The following is an 18,727-nucleotide window of genomic DNA, read 5'->3' on the forward strand; positions in this document are numbered from 1 at the left end:
ACCTTACAGACTTAAACCACAAAAAGAAGCAACTTGTCATGAAAGTCTGAAAGCGTTACAGGCTTACCTCCAAGTTCCTTTACATTCAGGATGGCATTTGGAAATGGCACTGCTTTGATGCTGAAACCTGGGGGGGCAGACAAATGAAAAGCTGTTGTTGTGACATGACGAAACTGTTGGTTTGTGACACATGTTAAGAGTCATGAGAAGCCTTTTGTTGGCTGGCTTGGTTTTCATTAGTGAGAAAAAGAAATAGCTCAAAGAAAACAGACTTGTAGCCCCTCACTCCCAAACCCCTCATTGGATATCTGGTGTACCTTTATTTTTCTAAACCAGCAGCTGGTGAACACGCAGGAGGACTGACAACATATTTGTGTTGTGAAAGCGATAGAGGAGAGCGCTTTGTGTGGTCCCGGCTTAGAAAAACAGAAAAACAACAGTATTTTGTTCTGCGTTGGGAGTTGGAGGAGGAGAGCGCTCAAGTGCTACCATGTATTACGTGGTTTGTTTCTGCGGTTGCACGCAGTGAGAAAAGGAACCCGCTGGAGGAGAGAGGTTTAACGTTGCACAAATTATGCTTCAAACTGTCTCGGTGGGAATTTGTTTCCTGGAAATGTTCGCAAACAGGAGGAGAGATGAGACAGACAACTGATTAGGATTTCACTAAAGCATCTGAATTATCTGCTAAACGTGGTTTTCAGGCACATTACGACAGCGCAAAACCATGAAGTAGAAACCGCAGGAGACCTCTCCCAACCTCTCCCTCGTTGTTCATCATCTCTCTGTAGATGTTGGCAGATGCAGACAGTGCTGACGGATAAATCTCATTTCAGAGAAGCAGGTTTCTCGGGTGGGGGTGGGGGTGTTGGTTTCCTTGAGGGAGAGCATTGCGTGTGCAGGAAGAAGGGCGAGTGATGTACTAACCCTAAAGGCTCATCCTCTGGACACACTTAACTCACCAGAATAAAGCAGCCCCCCCCCCCCTGCCGTTGGAGGGCCGCGATACCTGCATCTCCAGATGGGGAGGACAGCGTGCTCTTGACACGTGAAAGAACTCGTGGGGGGGAATGTGCTGAGGGCTGGGGCTTCCATTGAAGTGATCTTTAGTACCTGTTGTGGGAACGACGCAGTCAGCGCCCTCGCTGCAGAGCCGGGAGAGAAGGCTGGTCTTTCCGGCGCCCGTCAGGCCGATGCACACCACATCGTACTCCGGCCTTGGCGGCGGCGGCCCTTTACAGCACAGTGCCCGGAAACACTGAGACAGAAAAAGACAACAAAGAAAACCAGTGAATTCATTGGGAAATGGCACAAAAAATAGCTGGTGCAAAGAGCTGGACATTTTGGAACCACCACTAGTTCCACAAAGAACGTGTTCTCAGAATAAACTGCTGCTCCTTTAGCTTTGCAAGAAGACTCCTGGCTTTCTACGATGAAGCAGGAAACACACTACACATCAGGTCTGGTCTACAAAACAATCCTGATTGAGCAAAACGTTTAACAATATTTCAACGGAAAGAAATAATGGAGTAAAGACAAGTATTAAAGCACAAGTTGTCTTACTTTTCACGATTCTGAGAGTGACAAAAGAAAAAAAGGGAATAGGATTGTTTTTGTCTGTGGAGTCGGTGTGTGTGTGTGGGTGTGTGTGCCTGGACCCCGTCTAACTGGGCCCTTGTGGCGACCGGAGGCAGACCTGTCATTCCATGAATCACAGCCTGGGACTGAGGGCCTGCTGTGAGACATTAAGGGGCAAATGCAGTGTGCACCGTGAATGAGATCCTTAAAAACTACTGCGCAGAGATCAGTGTACCAAACTAAAGAGAGATCTCTTTTATAGCCAGACAGGAACCAGTCTGGACAAGGCAGAGCATGTGCACACGCACACGCACACACATCAGAATTCAGGGAGAAGAACATCAACGTGGAGCATAGGTTGCTTCTCTTGTCCAGTTCAGGGGGGGGGGGGCTGTACCTCAGCGGGAAGGAGTAGATGTAAACAAACAAGGGGGCGGGGGGGGCACAAATATTGTGCACTAATGTCCGAGTATGTTTGGCAAATGTTCAAGGTTTAGGTGAGGAGCTTCTTTCCTCGGGCTTTCAGAGCCGGGGCCAAAACAGGGCTGCCGTTTGATGGCAACATGTGGGGGGGGGGAATCCGCTTCAGCAGAACCAGACGTCGCAACCCGACCCCCCGACCGACTCCTGGGTGAACCCCTTGGGTTGGTCAAATGGAAATATACTACTCTTCCCGGATACCGCCGAGATCAGAAACACACGTCAGATGGGAAAGAGGGCGGGGGTCAGATGAAGTCATTCTGATTCTTACTTTCCCCTGAAGCGAGTGGGAAAGATTTGTCTCGGTTGATAGTTGGGATCTTTCAAGGGACGCAAAGGGATCTATGAGTTAGAGGACGGTTCTTTACTCAGCCTCCCTTATTGAATTAACCAGAGTTGACGTGAACATGACAACAACAACATAAAAGAACGTAAACCTGCGGGAGCAGACAAGCGGGACAGCTCCAGCCGCTGGCTCTCCCTTCGCGTACAGTGCCGATTTCACTGGTCCCGGGGTCCCTGTGTACATACTGGGGCTGCTGATCCTCCCCCACCCATGTGTGAGTGAGAGAGACAGGAGCTCCCTACCTCTGGCTCTCTTTGACAGCAGCAGATTGACGAGGAGCACTCCGTCAAAAGGCTGAGGGAAGGAAGCCTGGAGGCCTTTAACCGCTCCAAGACACGCCTCCTTTCCCGTTGCACACCGGCCCGTGACAATGTCAGAAGGTTCTAAGTGGACATGAAGTTCCAACTGATATTGCAAATGTTGTTAGGGTGATTTACGGCGCCTTCGCCCGTGTTCAAAAGTATAAAAGGATATTTGCACATGCGCTGCTGTGCAACAGCAACAACAGGTGCTTACGGTGGGGTTGTCAGATTTTTCATTGTTAGTTGAGGTTTCTGTCCAACAATTACTATGGGCCCTGTGCACTCCAACATCTTTGAGACCAAACAAATCAAATCCTGCAGAACCTCGCCAAACGGCTGACTATAGTGCCAGACTTCATCGAGTGGCCCCAGCGGCATCTTATGGGATTGGACATTTTTTGATTAAGACCTCCCTTAGAGCTCTGCTGAGACATTACCTCACTGTTGTTTTGAAAGTTTATTAGATAGGCTTTATGTTGATGAGAAATAGGGCTGTTTATTATACACACACACACCTTTTCGCTTCGGAACCGCCTTATTCTTATCCCCCACACCATTACCCCACCAGCAGCCTGAACCATTGATACAAGGCAGGATGGATTCATGCTTTCATGTTGTTTACGCCAAATTGTGACCCATCTAAATGTCGCAGTGAAAATCGAGACTCATCAGGAATGTTTTTACAATCTTCTATTGTACAGTTGTGCGGATTGTAGTCTCAGTTTCCTATTCCTATTCTTCTCTGATTGGCCCCCGGTGTGGTCTTCTGCTGCTGTATCCTTCTTCAAGGTCCCACATGTTGTGCGTTCAGAGATGGTATTCTGCATTCCTTGGTTGTAACGAGTGCTTATTTGAGTTACTGTTGCTTTTCTATCATCTCGAACCAATCTGCCAATTCTCTTCTGACCTCTCAGAGCAAAGAGGCATTTTTGTCCACATAACTGCTGCTCACTGGATACTTTCTCTTTTTCGGACCATCCCCTGTAAACCGTAGAGATGGTTGTCCGTGAAAATCCCAGTAAATGAGGAGTTTGTGACCTACTCAAGTGAGGCCGTCTGGCACCAACAACTATACATGTTTAAGTAAGTAAGTAAGTAATTTTAATCCCCCTTCTTCCCCATTCTGATGCTCTGTTTGAACTTCAGCGAGTTGTCTTGACCACGTGTACATGCCTATATGCATAGAGTTGAGGCATGTGATTGGCTGATTAGCAAGTTGTTTAAACAAGCAATTTGGTGTAGCTAATAAAGTGGCCGGTGAGTGTGTATCCTTGTTTCAACCAAGTCGTAAATTTTCTTTGTTCAGTGGTACATACTTTGAATAGCTAAACTACTATATATAGATTAGGTCGGTCAACATAAACGCATTAATCTATGCGATTAATGTGGAGATTAATGTGGCTGAGATTAAATGCAACAAAATTTTAAAGTAGTTAACGTACGTTTCTTTACTTCCGGTCTACTCCAGGTCCCGGAAGTAAACCGGAAGTTGACCGCGGAAACAAAACGGCTACTAGCTGCAGTCAGTTACATCAAGATGGAGAGATATTTCTGCATTGGATGTAAAGCAAACAGAGGCGCGACACACAGCGGAGAACTGAGCAGAGGAAATACTCCATGTGTCAAACAAAAGGGGGGGAGGGGGGGTGTCAAACGGACCACCTAAAGCACCGCTATGCTAAGCTAGCTGCTAGGCAAAGCTATCTCCTTGGCTAAATGTGGGGAGATTGTTGGCACTTTAAATACAGCTGTTAAATGATGGAGAGTTGAGAGCAAAGTGCACAAGGACAGCAGGTAGAGTCGGTAGTTTGTTCCAACCGGTGGAATTCTGCCTCCAAGATGATCAAATGTGTGTAGTTTTCTGTTGATAATACCCTTAACAATTAAACAACAGTGTCTAAAATTCACGCTTTCTAAAGTGATTACTCCTTACTTTTAAGATTTAGAAATAAAAAAACATTCATGAAAAAAACAACATTGTAACAACGACATTCATTAATAATTTCAAAATGTGCGATTAATTGGTGTTATTGTTTTTAAGCTATTGACAGCCCTAATATATGTATGTACACACACACACACACACACACACACACACACACACACACACACACACACACACACACACACACACACACACACACACACACACACACACACACACACACACACACACACACACACACACACACACACACACACTAAATGATGGAGAGCCAAACAGCTTGAAAAAAAGACATCAGGATATTTAATGGGTGACACAGGGCCTCCTGGCAGCGGACCAGAGACAGAAGCTCACGGCACTGCTGCTGTGTAGTGGTGCTCGTTTAAGGTCGGGTCCATAAATCTACAGATGCTGACCTTAATAGTATTTGGCCTTGTGTAAATGATGGGGGAGGCGCAGGAGATAATTGGAGCAGTTCCTTTCCCTCCGATCACTTACTAGGCTGCATGTGCGGTATGCTTAAAGTCATACCAGTCATGCAGCAACCTTGCAACCAACACCCCACAAAATTAAAAATCCCCTGACATAGTTGGACAGAGTGAGGGCCCGGCTCTTTTTAGCAAACCGCTTGTATTCTTACTCACCCGGCTACAGCCATGGCACCACAGGGAAGGGAAAGCAGCGGCGTGACAGCATATTCCCAAATAGAGATACACCGACAAGCTTGCAGTTCTTGCTGCGTCTTTTTACCCAATTCAGTTGTGACGCAATGGTGGTAAAACATCTATAAGTCCACTTATTCCACACATACATTCATCATCTTTTAGGGAGTTGCCAGCATGCCAGGGATCAACCCGCCTAGCTTCCAGTAAGTGGATGACCTGCTCAGACTACTGAAACCACATTCTCCCCGGATTATTAATCCGAAGCGTTGCCTGGAAAACATTTTCGGTCTTTTGGGTTCATCCCTATTTAGGTATTTTACTGGAATATATATACGTGTATATACCTGTGAGGAATGCATTTTCCCAATGGAACCAATGATGCAGCCATGAAAGTAAATAAATGATAAAAATGTTGAGTCTGGATTTACTGAGAAAGTGTGTCCAAACTTTTGACTGGTACCATAAGGTGTGTAAACCATGGGAGAAATGTTGGCCCCAATGATCATCAGTGATTGACCTTCCTCATCGGCATCATTACTGGTAATGGAAAACTCCAACAGCACATGAGGCCTACACAGGATCTGGGTGGGGGGGCAGGGGGCTGTGTCCTTATTAAACGCACCCCGTGGCGAGGCATACTTCCTCTTAAAAGGCAAGTTACAAGATACGCCTTTGCACTCAGCGCCCAGTGCATCGTGTCCAGCGATGGTGTTAATGAGGGTAATAATGCCTGCTTAAAAACGGCAGTATCACATTTGCCTCATGGCATTTCAGATAGCTGGGCACAGGGGAAAAACAAACAAACAGAACTTTCTCCCTGGCCACCAATTTACACTAGCCGGGGCATCTTGATTTCCCATCAAAAATGAGGGGGGGTGAAGGAAACAGGAGGAGAGACAGAGAAAGGACATCCGAGACAGGGCCCCGTAGACAAATGGACACGGGACACGGACGGGCAAGCGGCGCTCTTTTTTTTTCATTTCTCCAGACCAAGCGTCGGGACAACACTTGCGTGCATGGCTCACTCCTGACCTTTTGAAAATGACAGTCCTTTATATGGGCGTCCCGACAGAGGTGCGGCGCTAACAGATATGTGTGTAATACACACCGGGCCCCAGTCATAACATGGTGCCTTCCAACCCGGGAGGTGGGGGAGTGCGGCGGCTTGCAGGGACGCAGCTAGGCCAGAGGATGGAAGGAAGGGTGAACGAGTGGAGGGGGAGCAGGGAGGCAAGGGTGTGTACTGGAAGAGGGGGTTTGAGATGGAAGGGGCACATTTATTCATCTTTATCTTCTCCTCCTACCCCCCCTTCAGTTGCGTTTTTCTTTATCTGCCGCTTTGAACCAGGGGGTACAGTGTGGGGAAGGGTGTGTGTGTGGGGGCGGGGGTGGTGATCTGCATGCCATTCTAGAGAAACCAAAGGCCGCTCGCTGCACTGAGCCGCTCTTTGGGCCTTTGGCGCGTCGCACATCGCCAAAGACTGCCCGCCCGCCCGCCATTATCTCTGCGCCGTGACAAGACCCGGACTTCCAGCAGGTCCGGTGCCTCAATTCCCCCTGATGCCGTTATGACTCCTTGGTTGCGAATGGAAGCAAACTGCACGTACATTTGGCGGTGTGGCGCGCTTTTAACAGCAGGCGCCTGCGGGGAGCCAAACACAGGATTTACTGCATTGCAAAAAAAAAGAAAGGACGGCCAACTAAGGATGATAAACAGGTGCAATTCATTACCCTCTGCGTCAGAAATAGATCCCTGTGAAAACCCTGGCTTCACCCCCATTCCATCTCCTGTTGACTTCAGCATCTTAAAAGTGTGATACGGTGTAAAAATGACAGACACGCAGCAATAATACAGATGACCCTGTCTGCACCGGCTCAACGACCCGTCTGGTGAAGCGGACCGTGTCTTACTGAAGTCGACAAAACAACTTACTATGTTCTGTGTGTGGGCGGGGGGTTCTCGGATGGGTGGGGGGCCCTGTTCTAAAGCTTATTTGCTTGTCACTCGTTTGCAGCCATATCATCCCCTCACTCTGAAGCAAGCTCCCCTCCTTTCGTCTCTCCGATCACCCCCACCACCCAATTCACTCATCCCACTTCGGTCTGTCTGGCCGTCGTTTCAGAGCTTGAACACTATTGCCCTGACGTTAAGGTGTCTGGACAAGGAGACATGCTGGAACACACACACACACACACACACACACACACACACACACACACACACACACACACACACACACACACACAAAACCGTAGAGTGAAGTTAGAGCGCCCCCCAGCTTTGTGCTGAGCTGCACTGCCATCCAATACTTTACAACGGGAGAAGCGATGCATTGCGGCAACGGAAATTACTGTAACTGAAACTCCTGATCTTCTAGAGACAAATTTTTTTTCTTGAAATGGTTTTTAAGCAAAATAAATGGAAATTCAAAACAGAGCGAGCTAAATGACTGTTGACATATTGCAGTTGTGGGAAGCAGTATCAAATGAACATGCAAGTCTAAGGAAGTAAGGACACACAGTTAGGCATGAAACACCCAAAGCGCTCCCCCAGGACTAGGTATTTAGGGGACGGCCAGGGGGAGGGGAGGGGTGGGGGCAGGTGGAGTGTCAGCTGACCGCCTGACTGAGGTTGATGTGACCAACTGACCTGTCTGGAGCGTAAAGTCCATTTTTTAAGAGAAGACCAAGAAAGGTCTAGACTGCAGGGCAACAACAACCCCTGCTTCCTTTGCCCCAGAGAGCGGCTCCGCTGTTTGGCATTTCCCATCCGGCCCGGCGTGGCAGCTCGTGACCCCGCCTGGTCGAGGAGGAGGCCAGATCAAAGGCGGAGGAACGGCCTTGGAAAAACATTTGGGCCGAGAATGGACGAGATATCTGTCTGGAGTCCTTTCCCACTGGGCTCACTGGTGCTAGGGATCAGGTTACCACCCCAAAAAAACAGGACCACATGAAAGGGGTCTCCCTCTCTCTCTACTACACCGACCCAACTAGCCGCCATCGCACCCCCCCCTCCCAAGCTTCTATGCAACCACCAACTCACACTCTTTCCCCAACCCTTCACCCCCAAAAAACACTCAAGGTCCATCACAGAGGATTAACAGGAAACCCTGACATGACCCATTGTTAGGGAGGCAGAGGGGGCTTGGGTGGTTTTGCCACCCCGGGTGTTTTTTTCTTCTTCTTTTTTTTGCTTTTTAGAGGAGACTAGGGCACTTCAACAGCCTCGGCGTTCTTACAAACCTCCCTGACATACACACACGCTGCCTTTAGACGAGGCCCAGTGGCTATCAAGAGTTGTTCAATAGCAATGAACTGAAATGAAGGAACGATTTGCAGGGGGCATTTGTAGGAGATTTAAAAAGGGAGCGCTCAGGATGGTGCATGTGTGTATTTGTGTTGCGAGAGGGAGGGAGGGGAGGTGGGGGGGGTTAGATGGGTGTCAGTGCTGTAAATCTTGATGTCACTGACAGCAAGACTGTTGCGGTCCATTACCATAAATCTGACAAACGCTAATTTGATGGGAGACTGTATCTGTCTGGTCAGGGACCAGTCTAGACGGTCCTATTGAGGGGTCCTACGGCGTTGGCCCCGTTTGTTTCCAGCACCATCTGGACATGGCAGTAAGTGCCCGCTGCTGTGGTTCACATGCGTGCTGGCTACACGCGCGGTTGCGCCGTTCCTACAGCCGTCGCAAAACACTTTGACCTTCAAATGTTTGAGAATGACACAGAATACAACCCCCTGTCGCTGACGCTGTAAGCCTCCACTAGAGTGCATGACAACTGTCAGATAAAATAGGCAGTAGATTATATTAGAACAGCACAACCCTTCAGTACAAAACCGCAACTTCTGAAATACTCAGAAACAAAGATAGAGCGTATAGTTGTTTAGCTCTGTGCTGTACATGTGTCCACCTCCTGCAGTCATTTTATTATGTGCATACAGTATTCAAGTAAAAAGTAATGTGCAACACAATCTAAATGTGTCCCAGAGTTTTGTACAAAAGTTTCAATTTGTGAGGTCAATGCGAACCTGCGCCTCTAGGACAACTTGTACCAATTCACAGCGAGGCCACAAAAAAGATTGCAAACTGTAGGAGTAACTATGACATCATCGAAGGGAAGCGCAACAACTAAATCTGGACTTGAGAGTTGTGCCTTACAACTCATTTACCACACGCTTTGTTACTACCAGCGCATGAGTATCCCATCATCAACGTGCCTCAGACCGGCTGTGGATGTGTGTGCGGTGTGGGTTGAAATATCTTCGACATTGACAGAACAATTGTAACCCAAGCAGCAGGTCTACTAGACATGAAGTCCCCCCCCCCCCCCCCACAACAGATTTATCTGTCTGGAACCTACCTTTGAGCGCCTGTGGGTTTCGTGACATTTGCTGGAAATGTACATTAGGACAGTGAATGAGTGGGAGAGGCAATAAGGGGGCCCACCCAAGGGACTGTTTTCATGTTACCCCCCTTTCTGTAAAGAAAGCCAGAGGCGGAGGTGGTGGCAAGGCAGCTGCATTTACAAGACAGAAGACACCTATGCACCATGGGACATCCAGATAGATACGGGGGCCACCGTGCGCCATTATGGTATATAAATCTTACAACTGTGGAGGGTGATTAGCTTGGTGTGCATTAGCATACTACGGCGGTGAAGCTTTGGTTACTGGGCACAGTGTAGGGGCAAAAAGATGTTTTTTCTGCACCCATGTAGAGGATCAAAGCTTGAGGGGCCCCCTTTTGAAGGCCCTGAAACCAGTGTGCGAGAACCAAGGGGGGTGGGTGGGGAGGGAGGGAATGGGTGCCCCATCTCATAGGAATAAATAGGGTGGGCGGGGAGAGGGGGGCGGCACTTGGCCCGCTTCTAATCAGTTATGGCCCATTTCTTCATACAGCATCTATCGGCGGCAAACTCAATTTTACATTTTTAAATTAAGAGGAAAAGAAAAACTTATCTTAGAGCCATCGCTCTCCCCGAAACAAGTGTGGGAAAGTTTAGAGCTTAAGGACATTGTCATTAAATGTGAAAGACTCCTCCCCATCAACTATTTCCAGGCCCCTTTGAGACAAAAAAAAAACCTGATGGGCACTGAGCAAACAATAAATCTGTTTTTATACATTGTGCGGTAGCCCAGAATTAGGTTGATGAGCGGGGGCGACATACCGGAAAAGCCCCCTTCAATAGATCCTCACAGGACACGGAAAAAATTTAGATTCTTTAAAACATCACTCGGCACAAACGAGGCTCTGCCGGCGCCGATCATTCACAGTGTCCCCCGTGACCTCGTCAAAGGGTGCAGAAGAAGAAAAAAAAAGTTAGGAGTGAAGAAGAATCTGTGACCGACCGTGGACGGTGGGGACAGAATCCCTCCATCCTGAGAAGAAAAACCAAACAATCGACGAGCAGATTGGCCTCTGGAGGCGTGTGGAAGAACCACAAAATGGAAAAGCCATCACTGGGATTAACGAACGGGGACACCAACGAGGGAGACTTTCAGGAGGAGGAGGGTCACTGGGTCACATTGGGGGAGCAACTAGTGGTTGTCAATTTGAGATCTGAGCCCAAACGGGGACAAACCACGGCCACTGAAAAACTTGTTTCATTTGGAGCTCAAAAACATCAATCAATCATCCGTAAAAATTGTTAGAGTTGTGCTACTTTTTCTTTAGCAGATATCCTGAGCGCTACATCAGCTACAAGCCTGTATGAAAAGGGATCAGTTCAGGGTCGGCTTTAAAAGTGTGTTTTCTCACCGCAGAGGAACAGACCACAGCCTTCTCAGGCCACACACACCTACACACTGTGGGCTTTCACTTCATTTCTGGCATTTTACTGGCCATAAAGTGACTGGTGGCACCCTTCTCTGATAATAGAGCCACACATCATGCAATCAATACATATTGAAGCGGTTCAGGAGTACGGTTTCCTTATACGCTACATGGCGTAGACTGGAAGATACAACATGGTGGCATAGCAAATACACTGCTCCACCAATGGGTGTGCGCGCTTAGCCTTAAAATGACAACACCTCCAGAAAGAAAACCAGGACACAAAAGACCTTTCCTCCTCCAGTATGAGTAACAGCCGTTCAAAAAGACACCAGACTGTGAAAGCTCTAATGTTATTGACACGTAGCCGTGTCCACTACACGTCTCAAAGACAACGTTACCAAACTCAAAATGCACTTGTGTATTACAGAAAATTGGCGATTGAGCAAATAATAACAATAATAATAATAATGACGGAGGGGAAGGCAAACATCTGGTGGGAATCGAGGTCTGGGAAATCCCGGGTCGTTCCGTGCCGTATGGGGCGACGCTTCGCCGCATTTGTCGGAAGTTACCCAGACACATTGTTTTAACCTTTGCCAGAGGAGCCTCTGTCTCATTCCCAGGGACCGGCTGTGCAAAAAAGCGCCGTGACTTCAATGGGCCTTCATTAAACACAGTTAGTGTCAACAGTTAATTATGCAAATTAGGAGACCCCTCAAGTGGTTTGTGGGTACCCGCCCCCCATCTCTTCACTGCAGCCTCACACACACAAAAAGTACCACAGTGCAGTCACACACACACACGCTACACATAGCACATACATCAACTCACAGGCACTGTACGCCTCCTATACATTACTTCTTCTCCTCGCTGCTCGTTGCTTGTCAGGAATAAAAAAATGGCGTTCTGGTGCAGATACATAAATGGAGGCCACTGAGGCCCCAGAGGTCTCCAGTGGCTTTTTCTTGCCATCAAAGAACTTCCGGAAGGTTCTTGCTGGGTGAAGCTGAAAGCCCACCAAGTTCTCCTCATCAAGGGTAGGGGGATGTTGGTTTGGACGGGCGGGTATTGGTGCCCCATCAAAAACAAAATGAAGAAGAAAAAAAAAACCTGCATCAAAACAGTCAATTAGGCAAAAATGCATGACAGCCAAATTCGCTGCATTGTTTCTGTGATGGTAATGACAGGCCTTTCGCTCCTCTGCCTCTACCGCACATCTGATGTCTGCGACCCCCGGTTGTTTTCAAAGGCTGGGAAGCCATTGGTAATTAATAATCACACGCTTTTGGGCCCCTCCGTCGTGACTGGCGGATTCTTTGTGGACCCATCCTCAAAAAGAACCTTGAATCCACTCTTCTCCTCTCGACCCACGTCAGCTCACTAGCTTCCCGCCTTCCCGGCAGCACTGCCTGCTGTGGGGTTCAGGTGTGATGTTGATCCATCATTTGCGCAGGGGTGGGGAGGTAACACAACTTTACCCATCACCTCCATGCACTTCGTCTAAACCCACTCACCTCACACTAATTGTGGGGAGTTGTTGTTGTTGGGGGGGCCCCTTGATAAATAAACGTCCTCCGTTGGTTTATGCACCACATTTGCTTTTGGAACTGCTCTCTTGTTTGTTATTTCTTTTGAGCGTCCCACAAAGCAAACTTTCTCAAACACAAATGGCTTATTTAACAGAATAAAATATGAACCAGACTTTGGCCTCCTGAAGCTCGGGGAGAGAAGAGTCCGTTCCTCCTCTGTTTAGCACAGATGTTTTGTGTTCTCTCCACCGTCTCTCCTCCTAAGAGTATTCTCTGACGATGTCTGTATCGCTGGATTTTATTCAGATCTTAAACGTGTCGCATACGGCGGTGCGTGTGCAACAACCTGAGAGGACTGAGCGTTGGCCGGGAGACGGTGGGTGTAGTCCAGCTACACCTGACCTGCATGTGCGTGCGTATAGGCGTGCACTGTTGGGGCTGATCACTCTGGTGCTATTGGTTTGAAACAATAGCAGCAATTGGAGGCAAACAGGGGTTGTAACTGTAAATGTCATTCATTCCATCATCACCAGGGAAGCGAAGTGTCTACAAAAGGGTCTGTGGCCACACACTCAATATGACAACTTCACGTTTCTGTGAGTCGATATGGAAAAAGACGCCCCGGTAATACCCTCTGATTGAAAGCTTGAACCTCAGTGTGTCTGTTTGGCTTTCCAACCCTATGCTGTGCTGGAGGACGGAGCACACAACACGTTTCAATGCCCTGGTGCTCTTGGAGCTCAGTGCACATGTGTGGGAAAGATGGCGAGGACAGCGAAGACTACAGGCCGAACCAGAGACACATGTGTGTGTGTGTGTGTGTGTGTAGGCAACCACTACGCAAACTGAATACGCAGACTAAATCCCACACAGAGAGCATTTGACTAAGGCCAATGGAGTCCACATGTCCTCCCCACTTCAAAGGGGACGAGAATGTACGAGAATCGCTGCATTCGAGTCAGTCCTCTGTCTTTGCAGGTGGGGGGGCAAACGCAATCCATGATGCTCTTATTTGAAACAAAAAGAACACTGATACATAACGGTAAACGGTGAGGGATGAAGGGTTTAAGACATGGCCAGTGCCAGCAATATTGAGTGCGTGTTTGCGCTGCATTATTCTGACACCTACTGGATGGAGTGTCTCCACCTGTGTCTCACCAAGACCACAAGTAAAGCAGCTTTGAGAAACCACACCGCTGAGTAAAACAAGCACAGCGGCTTTTCCAATTGCATCTACTTCAATTGGGAGTCAATGTGAAGCTCAAAATTAATAAAAATAAATAAATAATACAAAACATGAAAGATCTTCCATAGTTGACTATGGATGCGAATGTTGCTGAGATTAAAATTGCAAAATAAAAGACTACGGGGGTTGAACCATGTGCAGCACAGCCTGCCGGGAGGCCGACAGAAAAGGCCAGAAAGAGAGGAGAACCAGGAGGGGAGATGGACACCAGACAAACACACACACACACACCAAGAGAGTAAGAGGTGAGTAAGGCTGATGGATAGACGTGCGCATCGGCGGTATTGCGGAAAGGAGCTTTTATAAACGGCCCGAGCACAGAGGGAAACGTTTATTTAGTCAAAGACAGGAAAGAACAGACGGAGGCCAACTGGGCCATGATCAATCACAGGCCTACCTATGACATTACGCAGTGCAGCCCGAGCCCCTCCTGAGAGAGAAATATGGGGGGATACATCTGTGGGTCACAAGTGTGAGCGAGATCGAGCAAAAGTAACTTGAAAGAAAACACCTGTGTTGGGATTTTTTATGGAAAGCAGGTCTGACATCTAAATAAACAACAAAAGTAAATAAAGGGGCTCTTAAAGTAGTCTTAAAGGAGACTAGGGGATATGTTATAGAATCTCTTTCCAGCTGCTTATCATCGACAACACGTTGCGTTCTATTTGATTGATTCCCCTTTCACTACTGCTGCAGAAGAGTGGAAAGGATCCCGCTCAGTGACACTGGAGGAAACCCCCGGACAACATGTTTTTGCATGTTTGATGTGGCTTCTTCCTTCTTTTTTTTTGCGAGCTATTTCACATCGCCTCAAATACCACCAAAAGTCTTCACAGCTGTCAGTCAGCCAGCTCCACGGCCCACAGCTGCTACAACCGACCTTCTGATGGCTCTTTAAATCAAACACAGGACTCTTCTTCACTGGGTCGGCACACAGCGACTGATCCCTGACGCGCAACAGGGTGGGATTTCTCCTGCGCGCCATTGCATCCGTCCTCCCAAAAGGCTGGACTTATGTGCCGTGTGCTGTTGGGGTTCACCCACATGACATATTACTTCGGGAGGAGCTCATCGGTGATGGCACGGCTCCACCCAGAGGACGCACAGGGGAACTTTAGGCACTGAATATTTTGCTACCAGAGCAATTGAAGACACCTGTGTTTACTGAAGAATATGTATTATTTGAAATAGCTCTGCCGTGCCAGTCTTTTCGAATGTTAAGCAGTTTGGGGTTTTCTTCAAAACTGGACACCTTGATGTAGGATTTGACATCACTTTTTGGCCTCCTTTGTAAGCCTTTTAGACTAAATTAGTCGTACAATATTTGATGGATCAGTGGATGATGAAACAATCATTGATTCAGAGTGGAAACACAAAAAGAGGATGCTGCAATGATCGAGTACCAAAGTGGGGCGTGGCCTACTTGTCAGGACAATAAATCAGTTACAATTAGACTTCAGAGCGATTGATATTATTTTTTGAATGGTGGCAAAATAAATAATCCTCATACTCGTAGACCACTAGCAGATTTTCTGCTAATATGCCTCCCGATTGGCAGCAACTAGTCGATGACGGCAAAAAACGAGATCAGCTTTGTCTAAAAGTTTGACTTGGTCCCTTTTCTCTCTTCTGCTGATGTAATCCATTTGACACATCCACGTTAGCTTTGCCGAATACACAATCTGGTTCAATTGAGACACGCTGCAACACGTTCATCATTAAGTACACACTCAGCTTCAGTACGGAGCAAATGATAGATCAATAAAAAGAAATCTACAATATACAGGATCTATCAAATGATAATCAAATGCAAAGTATCAATAATCTGTATAAAACTTTATTGAAAAGGTTTAATATGGTGAATCATCATTTCCAAGCAGTTCTGGCCAAACATCCCTGCGGTCCCGTTTTCTCCTGCAGCCTGGAAGTTCACTGCATTTGATCTCAGGTGAATCAACCATGGCTTACAGGCACTGAGGCCCTCAGAATCTAATTTTCGTTCCAGTGTCTGTTTAGAGTAAACCGTACATTTAAGGAAAAAGTCACGTAGTATAAATTTAGGTTCATGGCTTTAATAAACAGCCGTGGTTTGGGGGAATGTTTAGAGACAAAAGAATACTTCTCCATTCCTCCGGAGGGTCTTGGCGCTCAGTGGGTTAACGTTTTAAACAGGCATTTGATATAAAAGCATTAGTGTCAAAATGCAATGAAACTGGAATGGACTGAAAATTCACAAAAAAAACCAACTCTATTTAAGTGGTGCTGCAGTTATTTATCAAAACCGTGTCTGTTCATGAACAACAGAGGGCGCCATGACCCTTCAGACACAACAGGCCGTCTGAACACCATCCTCTCCTCACTTCCACCTCACTGTTCAGGGATGGACGGTTCAGACCGGTTCGATGCTCCAGTGGTGTTTTCGGAATTTGTCCTATGTCAACAGATGTTGGGACCTCATTGGGCTGCATGGGTAGAGGAGGAGTGGTAACTCATCCTTTGACTTTTAGCAGGGGTTCTACCATGATTGTTCCACCATGGTTCCACTGCACTTTACCGGAAGTTAGCTAAAGCCAGAATTACTGGTTTTATTTCACGTCACCCTGTGCAATTCCTTAAACAGGTCTGTTTCTGAAAAAAGTACAGCTTGTCTTAGGGATACAAATCAGTTTAAAGGGGTAACATTAATGTAACTTCAAAATGTATATCTTTAAAATTGTGCTGAACTGTGAAATTGCTAGTAATGGGGACGAAAATACTAAACTCATTTGCTTATGGAGTAGAACTTACTTGTAGTAGTTTTATTGCAGTATACTTTTATATGGTACTTGGATACTTATTTATTAGAGGATTTGATACATTCATTAATGATGGGTGGTCTAAGATGATGATGATGGTGGCCTCTACATGACCCCCATTGAAGAAGGTTAGCTAGCAGGGAGCAGGAAGTGTGTCTCTAATTCTAATCAAAACTACAGCTTCTCTTGTTGGAGTCAAACTGTCAATATTCAAACGGTGTGAATCTAAATAATCACGCTTTATGACAACAGTATGTACCAGAGGAGAAGACAAGTTCTCTTTCATGTGGCTGGGACCGACCCAAGGAAGACCCTTTTTGGATAAAACGTTACATCAGAGGGAGGTATTTAATAGGTAACTAAGGACAAAGGGACTCAGCCATATCTCTAAATATGTCATGTAATATGAAACTGTTCACGTCTCTAACGTTATTGTCTCAGACACAATGGAAACTAGGACTGAGGACAAACCAAGGTCTAAACAAGATAGAACATAGCAGACAACGAGCAGCGGGGTTCTCGGTGAAGAGTTAAATCTGTAGAAGTAGTATTCTATGATCCCACTTGTGACGACGGTGGAGTGACCTGCTCCTGCCCGATTGGTACAGAGAATGCTCTCTCCTTTAACTGAGGAGCACCATGTGTGGTTAGAACATCCAAAACACATGAAAGCAAGTAAGTATCCTTTACTGATCCCTGTGGGGCAAATTATTATATATATATGTATGATTGAGAAAGAAAAAAAACAACGAACCCCCCGGCCCTCGTCAGTATATAAATATTAAACAAATATGTCAATGCGGTTTAATTCCAGATCAAGGTTCTATAACTTTTCTGGCCCCTGGCTTCAGACCCAGCCCTCACAACGCCATTGAATGTGAAAACCTCTGACCGGAGGCTTTACTGTGAGACAACAAGAAGCTTCTCTCCTTTTACACAATAGTCTTTGTCCCCGCGACAGGACGGGGACCCGTCTCCCTACCGAGCCCGGGGCCCAAAATGCTGCTCCTAATATGCTTATCCACAACACATTGTACTCAGGAGTCGTTGCTTGAAGCGGTCCCGAGCCAAAGGGCCTCGTTCCTTTCACCAACAAAATTTCTATAAAAGCAGCAGTAATTGGTCTTTTTTTTAATCCCATTCCTGTTAATGATATTTTCCTTAGTCATTCAACTATTTAATTCAAATTATGTTCAAATTCCTTGGGCCAGTTTTTCTTTGATTAAATCACTGAAAACTTTAATTTCCAACCCTTTATTCTGAAACAGAACTGCAAATTCACATTGCAAAAATACTCCAAAATGTACTGGTTGCTCCTTGAACTTAATAATTCATAAAAAATAAAGAAAAATACAAATCAGAAAATTTAACAGGATTTGTTTTAACATCAGAACTTGTTCTCTATACTCACTCAGCACACCCCATGTTCACTTGAAGCGTATTCATTAAATTATTACCATCATTGTAGTGCTAGTTAAGTAAATGTATACACCCCTTCTAAGTACAGCTAAAAAACAACCACGTGCTATGAGATGAATTTGAAATGGCATTTGTAAATAAATGCATTAGAGGCTTCTTAGTTAGCCGCCCTGATTTAATGGATCACCGTGTGTCTCCCTTTACAGGAATAAAATCAACTACCCTAGTATGACACACACAAATAGACATGTCAACAATAACCGATATGAGATAAAATATTTACAAGAAAACGGATTGAAACATGAATCGTCCAAAAGAGGCGAGTCAATAAAAACGCCCCCCATGCTCGCACACCTTGGACGACTGGCTGCTCTTCCTCTACGTCGGCTCGGCGCTTTTATTTTTATTTTTTGCTCCTCGCGCATCTCTGCAACTCATTGAGTGACGTAATAATCGCGCGACATAACGGATCGATAATGAAATTTGTTGTCAACGCTTTTAATAATAGAATGTTATCGATTTCATCGTTGTTGCAGCCCTACTGAACATATAATGGATAATTGTATTATGCCATACTAAATATGGTCTAGTCCATTGTAATAACTAGCGCGGGACCATCTGCAGGAAATAAAATATCTCCATA

General features: G+C 46.4%; 1 protein-coding gene across 2 annotated transcripts in view; it reads right to left on the reverse strand.

Moving 5' to 3' along the window:
• arl15a (ADP-ribosylation factor-like 15a) overlaps window positions 1-18,727 on the reverse strand; it is a 78,472-nt gene that overhangs the window by 44,096 nt on the left and 15,649 nt on the right. For both annotated transcript variants that reach the window (XM_040195656.2, XM_040195655.2), the window contains exons 2-3: window positions 1,111-1,255; window positions 68-127 (exon numbers count right to left, since the gene is read on the reverse strand). In XM_040195656.2, the coding sequence (XP_040051590.1) occupies window positions 68-127; window positions 1,111-1,255 (205 nt within the window). The remainder of the gene's footprint in view (window positions 1-67; window positions 128-1,110; window positions 1,256-18,727) is intronic.

Source organism: Gasterosteus aculeatus, chromosome 13 (assembly GCF_964276395.1).
Source record: "Gasterosteus aculeatus chromosome 13, fGasAcu3.hap1.1, whole genome shotgun sequence".
Classification (NCBI taxonomy): Eukaryota; Metazoa; Chordata; class Actinopteri; order Perciformes; family Gasterosteidae; genus Gasterosteus; species Gasterosteus aculeatus.